The 16552-nt window shown below is 38.5% G+C and overlaps 1 protein-coding gene across 1 annotated transcript; it reads right to left on the bottom strand.

The window, feature by feature from the left end:
* Positions 1–3090: 3090 nt before the first annotated feature.
* Positions 3091–13956, bottom strand: LOC126210512 (uncharacterized). Its single transcript, XM_049939758.1, has 2 exons — positions 12177–13956; positions 3091–7688 (listed from the first exon to the last, which is right to left on the bottom strand). The coding sequence occupies exons 1-2, from the start codon at positions 13340–13342 to the stop codon at positions 4394–4396; spliced, it is 4461 nt and encodes a 1486-aa protein (XP_049795715.1). The 5' UTR covers positions 13343–13956; the 3' UTR covers positions 3091–4393.
* Between the last annotated feature and the right edge of the window lie 2596 nt (positions 13957–16552).

Here is a 16552-nt window from a genome sequence, read left to right as displayed (position 1 = left end):
TGCCAAAGTGCCTCGACGTTGGATAGGGCGTACAAGACTACGAGGCCAGGCTTTACACTCTTAGCCTCCTAGGTCCCCTTACTTAACACCATGTGATTTCTTCCTGTGGGGATATGTTAAACAATGTGTTCACGATCCTCCCTTATCTCGTGACATTGATGAACTAAAAACCCAAATATCAGCTGTTGTAGCTTCGGTGACAGAAGACACCTTACACTTATTTTAGGATGAATTCGGCTATCGGCAAGATGTCGTCTGTGTGGCCAATGGAGGATACATTGAACATTTATGATGGATTTTTATAACTTCTGTCTTTTCTGAGTAATTTAGTATGCAATTTGTTTGTGTGAAGCCCTTCTTCCTAATAAATAATTCTATTTAAAATCGGGTCATTCTTTTTGGGACACACTGTATTTTAATTTAAATATTATGGTACACAAGTTAAAAACTTTGATAATCTCTTTAGCTGTTTCATAAATAGCTCAAAATCATTGCGTGGAGCCCAGTATATTGTGACTATCACTGAGAACTCTGAATTTTACTTCTAAGAGCACAAGCTGCAAAAAGTTAATCACTACAAAATCTGAGGGTGTCTGTGGTATCAATAGCTATGATGCCACAACGTAGGTCCGCTCGGCTAGGTTGGCACTACGAGAAACTCCGACGACAGCGCCCTCTAGCCGGTGCTGTCGAGGTCTACGAGCTCTGAGAATGCTTCTGCCCAGTTTTCATCAGGTGCAGACAGCCAGGACACTTCGCTTCAACTTCGCACCTCATTCCAAGTTATGTATTCTTATCACTTGAGTAAAGGGGATTTAAATTCATACAGCATTACCGACATGTTTTACCTTTTCCTGATCCAACCCACGCGCCGCCTTCCAGGTGGGATACAAAAGTGTCAATGTTTTTCTATTCGTATTCCTTCTCAACTTAACTGCAGCTTCAGTTTCAATTTTCAGAATTGTTCGTGAGCCCCCAAATAACTATAAAATACTAATGTAAAGTTTTTACCCAATATGGACAAAGCAAAATGAAATAAAACTACACATACACACTTAAGAACTAAACAAAGAAGGCACAGCCTGGCAACGATACTATCACACATCGTATGCAATTCACGAAATTGCACGGGAATCCCGAGTGATCAGTGATCGATCATTGCAGTTTGTCCACACACTTGTGATCAGTGGACAGTTTGCACAATCTGGCCACAGATTGCTTGATCTGTTGTTTGTGTGTGGGGCCTCCTTACAGCCTGTGACATCTGTTGAAGGTGCATCAGCCATCAGTGCTGCCTGCTAGCCGACAGTTGTGTGCACCATCCAGCAAGCTTAGTCAAACTTGCTCTGTGTGACAATGGTTTAAGGTAAGACTGGCCAGACATTTCTTTCTTAAATTAAGTCCAATTTTTAATACTAGCAGACTTCTTTTGGTGAGGAATGCTCTTTCTGCCTATAAAAGTCTACTGTTTACATCCTTCTTGCTTTGTTTGCCATGTGTTGATGATAAAAAGAAATCCATGTTAATGAGTTTTGACTCACTCCCGAATTGTGTTGGAATATTGTAATAGCAACTTAAAATAGGCTTATCATTTAGGAACCCCTGAAAACACAGCTTTTGAAAGCTTGTTATGTTTTGTATGTGATAAGTGTACAGTTGATCAACAATGACTGTACATTGCACACACTTTCATTCATTATTTTGGTTCGGATTAACCTACTGCGGAAACTATGCCACCGGCAAAAAAATGTCATTAGGTTATTGAAGGAGGTTATTGGCATTATTTGTAACTCAACAAAAATATAATCATGCAGACCAGATTTCATGATGAGCATGACCAGCATTTGAATTTATGAATCTGACCTTTTTTTGCAAGTGACTATCTTTTAAGCAGAACTGGGGAATTGAAACAAAATAAACATATAGCGGAAAAGTGCCTACATTATTTGCATGATCCAGCATAGAAGAGTTTTTTAACAGTAAGAAGTGTTGTGCACATCACAGTTTAATTATTCAAAAAGCTAAATAGTGGTATAATAAAAGTTCATTTAAAAATAGTCTTGAGTAATTTCAGAGCACTGCTTTTACTCAGTGAATAATGCTGAAGTTCGAATGACATTCTTTATCATTTACACTTGCTCTTTATTAACTGAACTATTGGGAATTTGTGATATATGAGACAAACGAACTAAAGCATGCCATCCATGACTGAATCTACCGGTTCCCACACAACTGAACACTCTTGCCATTTTCCTGCATGCATAGTTCAGTTTTAATGTACTTGTATTCTTCAGAGTTTCACTGATTTGCTTATGATCTTGGACAAAACACAGAAACATAGAAACACAGAAACATAGATTATGATATTGTTAGTGACTTTTCTTTTGTATAAATGAAAAATTTTATGGAAATACAATTTAACAAAATCTTTGAAAAGAATAATGAAATTTACTGTGTCTTTGTAACTTAATAGTCTAAGGAACACTCCTCAAAATACAGTTATCAATAGGTAAGAAGAACCACAAAATATCCAAGCAATAGTCTTAGTGAAACATTAAAAACTTCTGTTTTGTATCCCTAACATTTAATTTGTCTTTATGTGCAATTATGAAATGAATGGAGCATTGTAATACAGCTGCCAGCTGTGTGCCACATGCTGTCAGCTGATGATGAAGATGATAATTATGATGATAATAATAATAATAATAATAATAATAAAACAGTTATGTCTGAAAATTCATGTGTACAATGCCAAACAAAACCTCAGTTTAAAATTAACAAACTCAATAGGCTACTTACAGCTCTCCTGACAATGCAAAATCTTCACATGAATTTAAAATTTATAGTTATGCCATAGTAAATGAAATGCACGGAATAAATAAAACTAATGCAATTTACATTCCTAGTAATGAAGTCATAAAAAGTTGACTGGTTCAGACTTCATACAACTGTACTTTGAGAACTTATGCAAAACGGTACTGAAATATGAAGCCTGTTTATCTTTGTGTGTGGATACATCAAAAAATAAGTTAAATATGATTTCTTATAATTTATTACAAAAATACAAGAAAATTGACATTTTTCCTCAGGTACATTTTTTCTCAGGTACAGTTTATAACTACACAAAAATAATTAATTTGAGATCACAATTTTATATTTTTCTGCAAAAAATAGCAATATACAAATGCAAGATAAAGTTCTTAAATTAGCAAACGTAAGCAAACCAAGTAATCAATACTGTGTGAAACATCCTTAAGGACAATCATAATGTATTTATTTTGGCAATATTTAATAGCAGTTAAAAGGAGCAGAAATATCAAATAATTAAAAAAAAAAAGAAATATAAATATCCAATAAACATATAACATAATGAACAGACATCTTATCAGAACTCTCTGGTAAACTACTTTAGTCTACAGAGCAGATCATTTACTTCATTTACTCTCTGAAGACTGCATTATGATGTGCAATAAGTTCAAACAGACAAACTTTTCGATCCTGGTCTATTGATAACCAGAAACAGAAATTTTTTGGAAGTGTAATGGTCATGGCAATAGCGTTGTAACAGAGTACATCACCAAGCTCTGGTGAAATGTGCAAACATGGGGTTTTAGTTCTACATTAAAGGTGCATTACCACATAGCTGGAGGAAACATAACTGACGCAGATCTCACTCTAGCTAATTTTAAGTTTCAAGTAGATGAGACAATGGATGTCAAACTTCATCAAGTGGTCATGCTGGCAGAATACAACTAAGAAAACAGTGCCAACTGCAGCAATGGTTCTGTGGCTAGGTTAACTTATTTCAGGTTTTGTAGCACACAAAATTCATGCTAGTTTCAATACAGCCTGGCTGCTATTGTCACAGTAGTACTTTGACACCAATGTTGATCCACTTGAAATCTAAACCAGACAGTGCCCAGTCTGCTGACTGCCAGTAAGGGTCATGCAATCTATTCACATTGCACGCAATTAAAGGAAACATTTAGCCATAACTGGTCTAATTAAGAATTGTTCTACAGGCTAACAAGGTGCCCACAGTTGAAAAATATGAAAAGGTGTTGGCACCAGCACAGACTTTTATAGACGGCAGCATGTAGTACAGTTGTGAGATACGCCATGCATTTGAAAATGACTTGCCAAATACCACGGAGAATTCAAACAAAGAGAGCCACTATCAGATGGAGACTTGAGAACTGTACACTGTGAACATGTACTGCATTTAACCAGTAATAACAACAATAATAAAACAAGTGCCTGGGCAGCAGTTACAAAAATACACACTGGTTCAGCAAAGGGGGAAAAAGGTAATTCCAATTTGTTAAAAGTACAGGAAAAAATATTTAAATAAAATAAAAAGATCTGAACTCTGAAGAAAATATAAAGGCTTCATTTATAAACTATTTGGGCTTCCTCCATTATTATCTTTGGTACTGAAGTGCTCACGGTCACGATGGCTCCACTCGTGGTAGAGCAATTCGTATCTACGGGCGAAAGTGTCTCCACAGAAACGGCATTTGTGGGGTGGGAAGTGGACTCTCATGTGTTGACTTAGGTGGCGCGGGGACAGGAATGCCTTGTCACAGACGTAACACGTGTACGGTCGCCAGTCATCCGTACCGCAGGAGTGCTGCTGCAGCTCTGACAACTGTGAAAAGTCTGCGAGGCACTTGCTGCAGTTATACTGCAAGATGGGAGTCGTCGGTGGTGACGTACATTCTTTACTGCCGGTGCCCCTGGAGTGGTGTCGAGAGCGCTGCACCTCCACAGATGATAAATTAATTTTTTCACACATGTGTCGGCGGACGTGGCTACGCAGTGAGCTTCTGGAAGCAAAGTTGTCACCGCAATCGTCACAGTGGAATCGGGCTAGCTCGGGGTCGAGTGCCGCTTTTCTGCGATCCTCCCGCTCGTGCTGTGCCAAGTGCCTCTGCAGTGCCGTCTTCCAGCGGAAAATTTTGCCACAATCGGGGCATATCAGCAGGGAGAGCTCCTTTTGGATAATAGGAAAGGATCCTGCAACCTCTTCTCTCATCATATTTTCTTTTTGCTGCACTTTTCGCTTTTGTTCGAGAGCTTTCTTTGTCTCGTCCCTCAAGTGCTGCCTAATGTGTGATCTTAGTTGGTCCTTTAGTTCGAAATAGTCCCCACAGTAGCCACACTCAAAGCGTATCTTCTCCCGGTGAAGCTGTCTGTGCCTGACCAAGAAGGCCTGTCGCTTAAATGTCTTGCCACACACCCTGCACGTGTGCTGCCGCCCCTTCGTCCTGTGTTCTCCCTCGTGCTGCAGAAGCAGCTTTGCCTGATTGAACACTTTTCCACAAGCCTTGCACCTCGATTTCTCCACTCGCTCCTTCTTGTCCTGTTCCGTGTGCTTTTCCACATGCCTAAGTAAACATATCCTCTGAAGAAATTTCTGGCCACATCCTTCACATTTATAGCGGCACTTCTCTAGAGGCGAACAGGACAGATGCTGCTCGTGAGTAGTGAGCTGCGACTCCCTCCCAAAGCGGCGTCCACACATTAAGCAATGGTAGGGCAGGGTGTGTGAGCCTATGTGCTCAGTTAGCTTTGAAACCCTGTCAAATAGCTTACCACAGTATTTACAAGATAATTCTGCTCCATTTCCTCCTTTAGACATTTTATTTACAGAACAGCCACCTTTAGAGTACATCTGAACCGTTACGACTCCTTCATCACACAATGTCCCTCTGCGTCTTTTGGACGGGCGAGTGGACAATTCAGTACCAGAGCTCTCGTCACTTCTGCTATCGACTGATGAACGTTTTCTCGGCAAAATCGATACTGGGCTGACTCTGGGAGCATCGTGTCCCTTTTTTGGCAGATTACAAGTGACATCTTTTGAGATTTCTCCTGCAAAACGCTCGTCCTGTATACCAGGGAAATACGTAATAGTATTTTGCAACCAGGCCTCGACAGGTTCAGAGACACGTTTTCTCCTCCTCTTGCTAGTATACTGTGCTACTGGGTCTAGATTATCAAATCTGAGTGCTGTCAGATTACTTTGGATTGGTTTATTTTCTGCAGAAGATAATCTTGACAATTCTTCTGACGGCTTCATTTGTAAACAAGTTTCACCAACTGATGTTCTGTGAATGTCTAACATCTTTTTCCTAGTCCTACATAAAATTTTCTCAGCAACAGTGTCATTTTTACGGAAAGATTTCTTTCTCTTTGACCGAGGCACTACCATCAGACTGCTCAGAGATAGGTTATTACCTTTTGCTTTCGTGTCATAGCAGCTAGGTTCATGCAGCTTACTGATGACCATAAGTTCCTGCACTGAGTTCAAATTGGTGTTGTGTTTGCAGTCCAAGTGCACAGCCTCGGAACACTGTGGATGTATTTGTGCTGCCATGTTACTGCAACTGTGTGTGTCGACTAATAGTGCTCCTGATCCTTTGACAATTTTCTGCTCTAAATTATTAGAAGACCCAGTATCAGACATACTCACCAAATCATCCAAAAATTGCAGGGATGGCTCATTTACAGACAATCTGCTCCCATCTGCACTCTCAGAATTTGACTGTGACCCACTGTACGACTGGTCACTGCCCAAGGTGTGAAGCTCAGTTTCTGTACTCTCATTGTTATCACAGTTTCTTACCGAGACAGTCATTGGGTAGCTTGTTCTTGCCACACAACTGACAGGCTCACCTGTTTGTGGGCATTCTACTATAGCATATGTGTGGTCATTGAGCTGGTTGAAGGGAACACATTCACAGTCACCTCCACTGCTACCTCTCTGTTGCCTCTGGTTTCCTACTGGATATTGGTGAATGTTCTGAGGGACCCAAGAGGCATTTGGTACAACAGTAACAACAGAGGACAATGACTCAGAACTGCTGTCATCATCATCATCATCATCATCATCATCATTTTCTTCTTCGTCACTGCTCGGAGGCAGCGTACCATCAGTAACGCTGTGTGGAAACTCTAAAACTTCTGTTTTCTTAGCCTCAGCATCTTCTTGTGGGGCCATCCTAATACATCCAGTGTCCTCTAAAGATACAGGTTCTGGTGAAATTCGTTGAAACTGAGAATCTGCTGCTAAGGCACCTTTATCTCTGTACTTCTGTTGAAACTTTGTATGCTCTACACTTCTGTTTATGGGTTGATCAGTTTCAGTGATGTTTGGTAATGTGGTATCAGCTGGGAGCAATGTATCTGAACACTTATCTCTATCTTTCCTGTTACTATCAGGTATATGAACATCCAAGAGTTCACATAATCTCTCAATGGCTTCCTTTTCTTTACATTCAGCTTCTTTTTGAAAAATATTCTCATTCCTCTCGTGGTTCCCTTTACCAGTTTTTGGGAAATTTGCATGTGTGAGAATACCACAGTGTTCATCTAATACATTACAGAATTTGTCAGTCAAGCTTGCAGTTTGAGTTGGGAGACCTGCAGCATCATCACCTTCACAGAAGCCGTAGTCTGGAGACAGTATACCATTTGGGTTGTACCTATCGTGTAATTTCGAGAATGTCTCATCGACACTGCTTTGAATCTTGTCATTGGCATGACACTTAGACATCTGGAACGCTGATCTGTGTGGTGGAAGAAATTCTTGTTCAGAAGTAAGTATGTCTTCCAACACTGCCCACATTTCACCAGTAGCGGCAACACTAAATTCTTCATTATGTTCTGGAAGCATCGCAGATGACCTGAAACAATAACTCCTGTAAACAATTTGTAGAAACATCGCATTCAGTGCTAATTCACCATCTAACATACCAAAAATTAGTGAAATTTTTAATTCTTGGAAAGTAATGCTGGACAGCTGGGCATGTGTTCTGAACCTTCAGGGAAGTAACTCTGTGGAGAGATACTGGTTCGCAGTACAACACACTAGATGTTTTGTATGAAGAATTATTTATAAATACTGATAATAAATGGCTGTCTGAATATAATGATTAAACTTCACCAAAGGAAGCACAAAAAATAACAACAGCAGGATAGTGCAGAGCTAACTGGAGTCACTGTTTGAATGACTGCCATGCTGATTCAGGACGTCTGAAGTTTACAGTATCCATCTTTGACTTATTTGCCACAGTACTGTTCCAATGAGGATAGCTGAGCATTGAGCTTCAGCAACTGACAACTGTTTTAAGATACAGTTCTGTTCAGAATTTTATATGTAAAAGTTTTATCAAAAATTTCTTTGGCAACTCTTTAAAGCCTTGGGATATAATTTTAGTTGTTTTACTGAGTGAGCACAATTTCCTGGATGTCACTGTTTCTACAAATTTATTTCAAAATATAGCATGTTACCCGTAAGAACTCAAGTACATCCACTGTCTAAAATATTATTCTTTATGTAAATGCATCTATTAAGGTCTGATAAAAGTGACTTGATGAAGCCTGTTTTGTGGTCAAACTGGAAACAATAAAGGCACTTGCTACCTTGTGACAAAATACCACACTGTAAAGATTGGTACTACAAAGTCCAATGGATAACTAAGTGAAACACTCTTAATCAAAATGCATTTGGATTCTCAGTATCTTTACAGTGGCCACAGAAATTAGTATACACTACAGGTAAAAAAAATTACCATCTGCTGCAGTTTATTCCTTTGGTACCTAGAATACAGTTTTCACCTAACATTTGGGTGAAATTTAAAAAATGTAAGAAGAAAGAAATGCTAAAACCTAAGACTGAAACTTTGTATGCTAGGAAGATAATGCTGCATTTCAATAAGAGGGCAGTCACAAATCAGTGACAATCCACATTGTGAAAAATACTGTAAATTCTCCAACTAAGGGTAAAAATGATTTGGGAGACTTTTCTACAACAAATGAAACTTCTTAATAAGTTGCAACAGTCAAGGAAATTCATGTTGCAGTAAAGGAAAAAAAATCCACTCCTTGAAAATATCTGCCTTGTGTATTCAAATTGCAAGTTTCTCTGTACTCACAGTTACGTAAGGATCAAACTCCAAATCATATCTGTTATGTAGCTTAGTCCAGAGAAACAGTTTCACATTAACAGACTACAAAATTTTGATACATTTATTTTGAAACTAACTAATAACTAAATAATTCAAGCACAGTGCCATATGCTATTCATTAGCCACCCAAGTGGCAATATGTAACATTATTGTGCTCATGCATGATCACAGGGTAACTTTTATGGCAACAGTGCACCACTGTATGACACAATTGTTAGGTGCCATAGGTGCTTCGAATGACCAAAGAAGTCTGAGTGTTGAAGAATGAAGTAACAGACTTTCTTCTCTCTGTGAAGAATCATGAATCTCAAGAGAAATGGGAGCTGTGGTGCTAAAAGACTACTGCATCACAACTGACAACAGTGCAAAAACTAGAAAGTCGTCATCAGATCAGCTTTCGACATCTTGCACGCCATTTTGAACATGACAAATGTCACCATTCACTGGGTTTCACAACTGCTCAGAACCTTTCAAAACTCCTGAACTCCTGAACTAAGGTAGCGGCAGAAAAATTTCAGTGGTAATCTGGATGAAGTATTTAAACACACAATCACTGAACAAGTGCTGGGTATACTGCTATCACTCAGAGACAAACGAACAAAGCAAGCAGTGCAAACATGTAGATTCACCAACAGAAAAAGCAAAGACTTAGCTATCATTGGGCAAGGTGATGGTGAATAGTTTTTTTTTTTTTTTTCCATGGTGTAGTGCTAATTGAGGGAAGGGAGAGATGATATTTTACAACAGCTACTAGTGACGACTGAGGTCAGGAGAGGTAATTGCGTCAGATGATGATTATTTTTTTTAAAAGTGTTCATCTGACATGCCTGAGAAAGTACATTACTGTCAAAGTTTCCATCTGAATTTGTGTTTGTTTATATATTCTGACTTAGACACAGATCACACTCATTTGGTGTTTCAATTAGCAGCAGTATTTACATCTGAGTGGATTTCTGCATTTGCCATCTTTACGCATCGCTCACATGCACATCTTCTGCTATTTTATATAGAATACACTTTTCACTTCATGAACTGCAGTATACACTGATATATAGTACGCTTACTGCAGCCTGAAAATGAGTGATACTCAAAACTGCAGTCACAATAAATAAAAAATCTACATAAATCACACAGCAAATGCAGGCAGATTTATTTATGGTGGCAATCTTTATAGTGAGTAGTGATTAATTCAGTGACCAATAGACAATAAAAATGGGTATTAACAATTCCACTCATACTGCCACAAGCCAGTACCCAACAACACACTATGAAAGTAAAACATTTAAGTTCTGCATGCTCAATCTGAAGATGAACTTGAAAAGCCTCAAAAACTAATTTATGAAAATAAACAAATATTTCATAAGTAACTGGTCACAATTATATATACTTATATTCAACTAATACACAGACACAAGTTCTACACTATCCACAAGGAATAAGCTCTAAAAATAACAATGTTTGGGAGCCTAAGCCAAAATGACAATGTTTAATAATTACAGTCCCTGGCCAAATTCTTAGGCACAATGCACATTTTTAATGTTTTTTGTGATAATTATGTGTTGAGTACTATATATAATGTGATTGCTCAGAAAATTTATGAGTTATTCAGGGCACTTGTTACATTGGATTGTTGACTTATTGTAGGTATGAATGTGCAGAGTACAGCGTACAGGAAAGGACCTGTTCAATGGCGCTCTCACATGTAACTGGTGTAATACTTTGTTCATTTTGATTATCAATTTCATAACATCAACATCACAACTGATTGTTTAACAGCCAGGTGTTACAAATTGTGTCGTTTAAAAATGGGTAAAAGAGGGGACATTTCATCACGTAAAAAAGATGAGGTCAAAGCCCTCGTTAATATGAAAATGTATTCCAATCGGGAAATTTCACGAAAGTTGGAAATATCTGAAGCTAGTGGAGGAGCATAAAGAAGAAAATTGATTCAGATGAAGAACTGAGCCCCAGAAGCAAGAATAAAAGTGGAAGAAAACCAATTTTCACACCAAGGTCAAAAAGATTTCTCAAAAAACTTTGCCAAGAAAACAGATTTGCAACAATAAAACAGATAAAATCTCAACTGGAAGAGGCTAAGGTGAATGCATCTGAATGCGCTGTTTGCAGAAAGTTGAAAGATATTGATTTCAAGGCCTGTAGACCTGCTAGAAAACCAAAGTTAACAGCCACAATGAAAGCAAAGCATCTGAAGTGTGCTAAACAGTGGTGTGATAAGGATGTAGACTTCTGGAGATCTGTAATTTAACTTTAAAATTATTATTTATGATATTATATAACCTATGTAACATTTATCCATGGTATATTAATGATGTTTCTTGATTTTTACAGGTATGCTTCAGCAATGAAAGCACATTTGGAATTTTAACTAACAAATCTCGACATGTGAATCATCGAACAGGACAAAAATTTCATTCCTACTGCATTATTCAGACCATAAGACAACTAAGGTGATGATTTGGTCTGTCATCTGTGGTAAGGGTGATTAAGGGCATAATGAGGCAAGACCAGTACAAGGAAGTCCTGCAAAAGCAGTTAACACAAAAACATTTGTTTTTATGCACGGACCAGTCAGTTAAATCCTTTCTGAAGGAACAAAATATCCCTCTGTTAGACTGGCCAGGTAATAGTCTCGACATGAATCACATAGAAAATGTATGGGAACTAACGAAGAGGGATGTGGCAAAAGATGTCATCACAACAAAAACATAGCTCTTAGAGAAGATCATCCATATGTGGTATCATCATCCACAAATGCAGGACACAGTACAGTCCTGCATCGACAGCATGCCACATCACATTAAGGCTCTCACAGCCGCAAAACGTGGCTCACCAAGATATTAAAACCAATGTTTCACTTTCATAATATTTTAATTTTTGTTGTAATTGTTGAAATACAATATTTTCAACAAATACTACATTTTATTTATTTCTTTAGTTATGAAGTAGACTACACATAATCATTTTATCACAATTTATGTATAAAAAAAACATATTTCATTACACATAAATCAAAATTTGCTTAAAAATTGTAGTGCATCTAATAAATTGCCTATGGACTGGATATGAAGCCTGTCGACCCACCTCACAAATAAAAATGTTATGAGTCTTGAAAAGATTCTAAACTGCATGAGTAAAATATTACAACTAGAAGCAGATAGAAATAACTTTGGAAAGGGTACTAACCTGTCACTGTATGGTTGCAGTTCTGAAGCCACTACTCCCGAAGACGGCAGGAAAATGCTGTCACCAGTAATGTGTTCATCACTGTTTGATTTTCTCTGAGTGACTCCGTTGTCCCAGTTCCAAACCTGACTCTCTGCTGTTTCACTCTGGACATCACATACATTACTACACACAGGAGAGAACAACAGGAAACCACAGTCCACAGGTGTTTGCTCCTTCTCTTCATTCTGCACAACTGTCACATCATTTCCCTGTACTCTAATGGTGTTTCCATCCACAGCTATGATTTGGGATGAGGTGCCATTGTTTTGTTCTGTAGACAGCAATTCTTTCCTTTTTGGTATTGATATTAATGTTTCATGGAGGAGGTCTGTCTGACTCTTAGTTAAATATGTACACAATGTAACACTCAAGGCATTCAGCCTCTGGCTGGTTTTCAAAGACCACTGAAGTAAGTATTCTGCCACATTCACACTGAGTTTTGCAGCAGAGCTTCCACCCCACATCCACAATTTACAGTCTGTAGGAATGCCAGCAGTTCCCAATGGCTTGCCAAGTAGAGAAAATGGCACAGACATCATGCTAGTACCACAAACTGGCCACACAAACTGCTGCAAAATATTTTGCTCATAGACAGGATGCATCCCGACTGTTGTCTGCAATTCTTTGAAAAGTGACAAAACAGACAGACAATTGTTTTCTGGACACTTCTCATCCACCCATCTAAACCCCATTTTGGGAGGAGAAATACGAGAGGTATATGTAGAGGCACAGCCAGAAATATCGGCGAGACAAACACGTTTAACTAGAGGCCCAGAATTATTTCCAGCTACTTCATGGTCCCATGTCTTCCTTTTGCCTCCTTCATTCTGATAATTTAGTTCACTAGGTTTACCAGACTGTGTTGCTTCATACAGAGTTAACTTTTTAATCCCAAAGGAGCTTCGTTGCAAGTCAGATACTTTATCTTTTGCAATAAAAACCTCTCTGTTCATCTTCAGCCATATTTTCATACCATGTGCTTCATCACAAGGGTCACTGTCCTCACTGTAGCTCACGGCCCCTTTTCTGTCACACTGCAACAACAGATCCTTTCCATGTGAAATTTCTGTTTTCACACACTTTGCCTGTTCCTGAATTAGTGCTGCTGAATTTGTGCAGTACATTCTTTCATTGGTGAGGATGTGAGGCACTGCACTACCCTCCACCTTACGTGTCTTATAGGATAATCGTTCTACTTTCTCTGGTGGGCACACGAGCAGTTCTTCAATCTTTGAGCTTGTTGCAGGTTCTTCTAGTTTACTCTTGTCTACTTCGTCCACAAACTTTAATTCTTCACTCCAGTCTATCTTTTCAGCATTCAGTAGATATCTAGGCTGTTCTTTGTCTTCACAGAACTTCTGAAAGCCGAATTTCAAGTAACCTGGCTCTCTATCTGTAGCTTCAGACTTGTGAGTATTGGAATTGATTGCTGTTTCCCCTCCTTCCAGAATGCTTCCCTGCTCCTCTTCATCCTCAGGTGGCCCACTGTTACCTCCCTCATTTTGACTGTCTACAGATGTGAACTTTTGTTTCTTAATGCAAAATTTATGGTCTCCCTTTCCTTCCTGTCTATATTTCTGTGGTTTTTGGTACGATGACAGCAACTTCTTTTGAAGTCCACATATTTCACCGGCACTGTTGCTGGCAACCAGCTGAAGCTCCTGAGACCTGCAACATATGACGGTCCTATCCTTCCATTAATAGCAAATCAATTGTATTAGTTTGCTTGTCAAAAGTCAGAGAACTAGACAGCATGGGTGTGTGTTTTCTATTCCATTACAGCAAGAATTATTCATAAGACAGTAAAGCTTTCATCTTAATACATAAGTGTATAATTCTGAAAATAGCACATTTATAGAGCCGACACGCCTCGCGAGCACTTCACATGCATTTAGTGGTAATTATCATTTTATGCTTAAAATGAATAAAGCACACTCAAAAATGGATCACATTGGTGTTCCCTAAGCAGTCTCCTTTATAAGTGAACTACACTTCCCTAAAATTCTCACAAAAAACCGAAGTTGACCACTCTTCCAGAAAATTTGCTTCACACTGTCCTTAGCCACAAATTATACTCCACTGAAGATAAATATCGGAACAGTATCTCTTCAGATGAGTGACAGAAATGTGAAGTACAGTAATGGATTGTATTCAGCTTGCACAGAACACACCATCATGCCTGACAACATAATCAATTGCAAGAATCTGCACAGCAGATGTCACTTCAGATTAACCTTTAATGAAAATGGGAAATGCTTCACACTAATTCTTTTGGAAACAACATAATACAACAGGTTATTAAGAAATACGGTACTACACCAATTTATTGGGTCTGCATTTTGTTACTTATAACTTGAAAATCATTTACATTAAGTACTTTTCTTATGTGTGTGTACCATCTCTGTCCTCCAACAAAGCAAGCAACTTCACAATGTTTGCAGATGACTCATTCATTGTAACAGACAGTAAAACATTCAATGTCAATCAATTAGGGTGCAGGTATTCTTAAGTGGTGTACAGTAAATTCCCTGGCAAAAAACCAATAGCAAAACCAATTATACTCAATTTCATACTGACCTCAAAAGCCTACAGAAGATTAATATTGTTCATGGAGCCAGCAGAAACACAGGGTATTCTGTTTGAAATTCTTAGGCATCCATATAGTAATAGGACTAACTAGAAACAACACATACTATAAATCTTGGAAAGGCTTAGCTCAGCAACATTTGATATCCAGATAATTTCCATTAGAAGCTACTTCCATTCATTCATTCATTCATTGATGTGTTATGGAATCATTATCACTACCACCAAAACAAGTCTCGACCATTCAGAAACAGGTTGTCAGAGTTGTGTGTGGAGTCCTCCCAAGAACCTCCTGCCATAATATTTTAGCTATTAGGGATATTAACCACTACCTCACAATACAGGTATCTCTCTTCAGCCATGACACCATGCTTCAAAATCCTTCTCAATATGAAACGAATGTGTTACACCATGAGTTGCATACATGTGTGTCTATATACTCTGCAAGCCATCACAAGGTGCACAGCGGTGGGTACCTAATGCCACCACTACTCATTTTTGTTTCTGTTGCACTCTCAAATACTGCAAGGGAAAAACAACTGTCTGAATGCCTCTGTAAGGATCCTGATTTCACTTTTCATTCATCTTATCTTTGTGCTCCTTACATGAAATGTAAGGTGACGGAAGTAGAATTATTCTGCAGTCTTCTCTGACAGTTTTCTAAATTTTCTCAATGGTGTTGTGTGAAAAGACTGTCATCTCCTCTCCAGGGATTCCTATTTCAGTTCGTGAAGCACCTCCGCAATAATTGTGCATTGATGAAACCTACCGGTAACAAATCTACCAGCATGACTCTGAATTGCTTCATTTAATCCAATCTGGTGTGTATCTGAACATTCAAGCTCACTCAAAAATGGATCACATTAGTGTTCCCTGAGCCGTCTCCTTTATAAGTGAGCTACACTTTCCTAAAATTCTCACAATAAACTGAAGTCAACCATTCGCCTTCTGTACTACCATCCTTATGTGCTCATTCCATTTCAGACTTTGCTGTGTATGCCTAGATATTTAATCTACATGACTGTGTTAAGCAGTATACTATTAATGCTATAGTTGAACATTACAGGATTGTTTTTCCTACTTATCTGCATTAACTTACTTTTTTTATTACATTTAGAGCCGGCTGTCACTCATCACGCCAACTAGAAACTTTGCCTAACAAGTCATATTGTACCCTCCTACAGTCAGCACATAACACAAGAGGGAAATGTGTCATATATTGCAACCTGAAGAACTTGTCTCTGCTGTAAAAATCCTCAAGTCTCTTCCAAGTAATATCAAGTCACTATGAGATAATAATCAATTATTTAAAAGTAAACTGAAGCATGGTTTGTTTGAAAACAGTTTTTGTTCCCAAGATGGCTCCTTTAACAGAGACAGACAGAACCATTTCCAATATATTACTGTGTTTTCCCATTTTAAAGTCTCTTTGCTGCTTTAATTACACCCTTTGATGATATATGTGATCACTGTATAGCTGCAATGGAAATTTCTGGAGGGAACGCTGCGAGAAATAAGGGAAAGCTAACAACTCGCCTATAGCAGACTGATGCGTGGAGTCCAGAAACACGTAACAAAAAGAAGTGTTCACACTGGCTTTCAAGGTCTTGGGTGCACACACCAACACGGCACGGTTAATCTCTAACAACGGGAAATCAATCCTTTCTGCAGACATATTCGAATGATTGGGGGGCGGAGGGACGTCTTTAAACCCACAAAATGAAAATTTCAGAATAAAAAAGAAACAG

Source organism: Schistocerca nitens, chromosome 10 (assembly GCF_023898315.1).
Source record: "Schistocerca nitens isolate TAMUIC-IGC-003100 chromosome 10, iqSchNite1.1, whole genome shotgun sequence".
Lineage (NCBI taxonomy): Eukaryota > Metazoa > Arthropoda > Insecta > Orthoptera > Acrididae > Schistocerca > Schistocerca nitens.
Note: the sequence above shows the minus strand (reverse complement) of the source record. Positions and strands in the feature narration are given on the sequence as shown.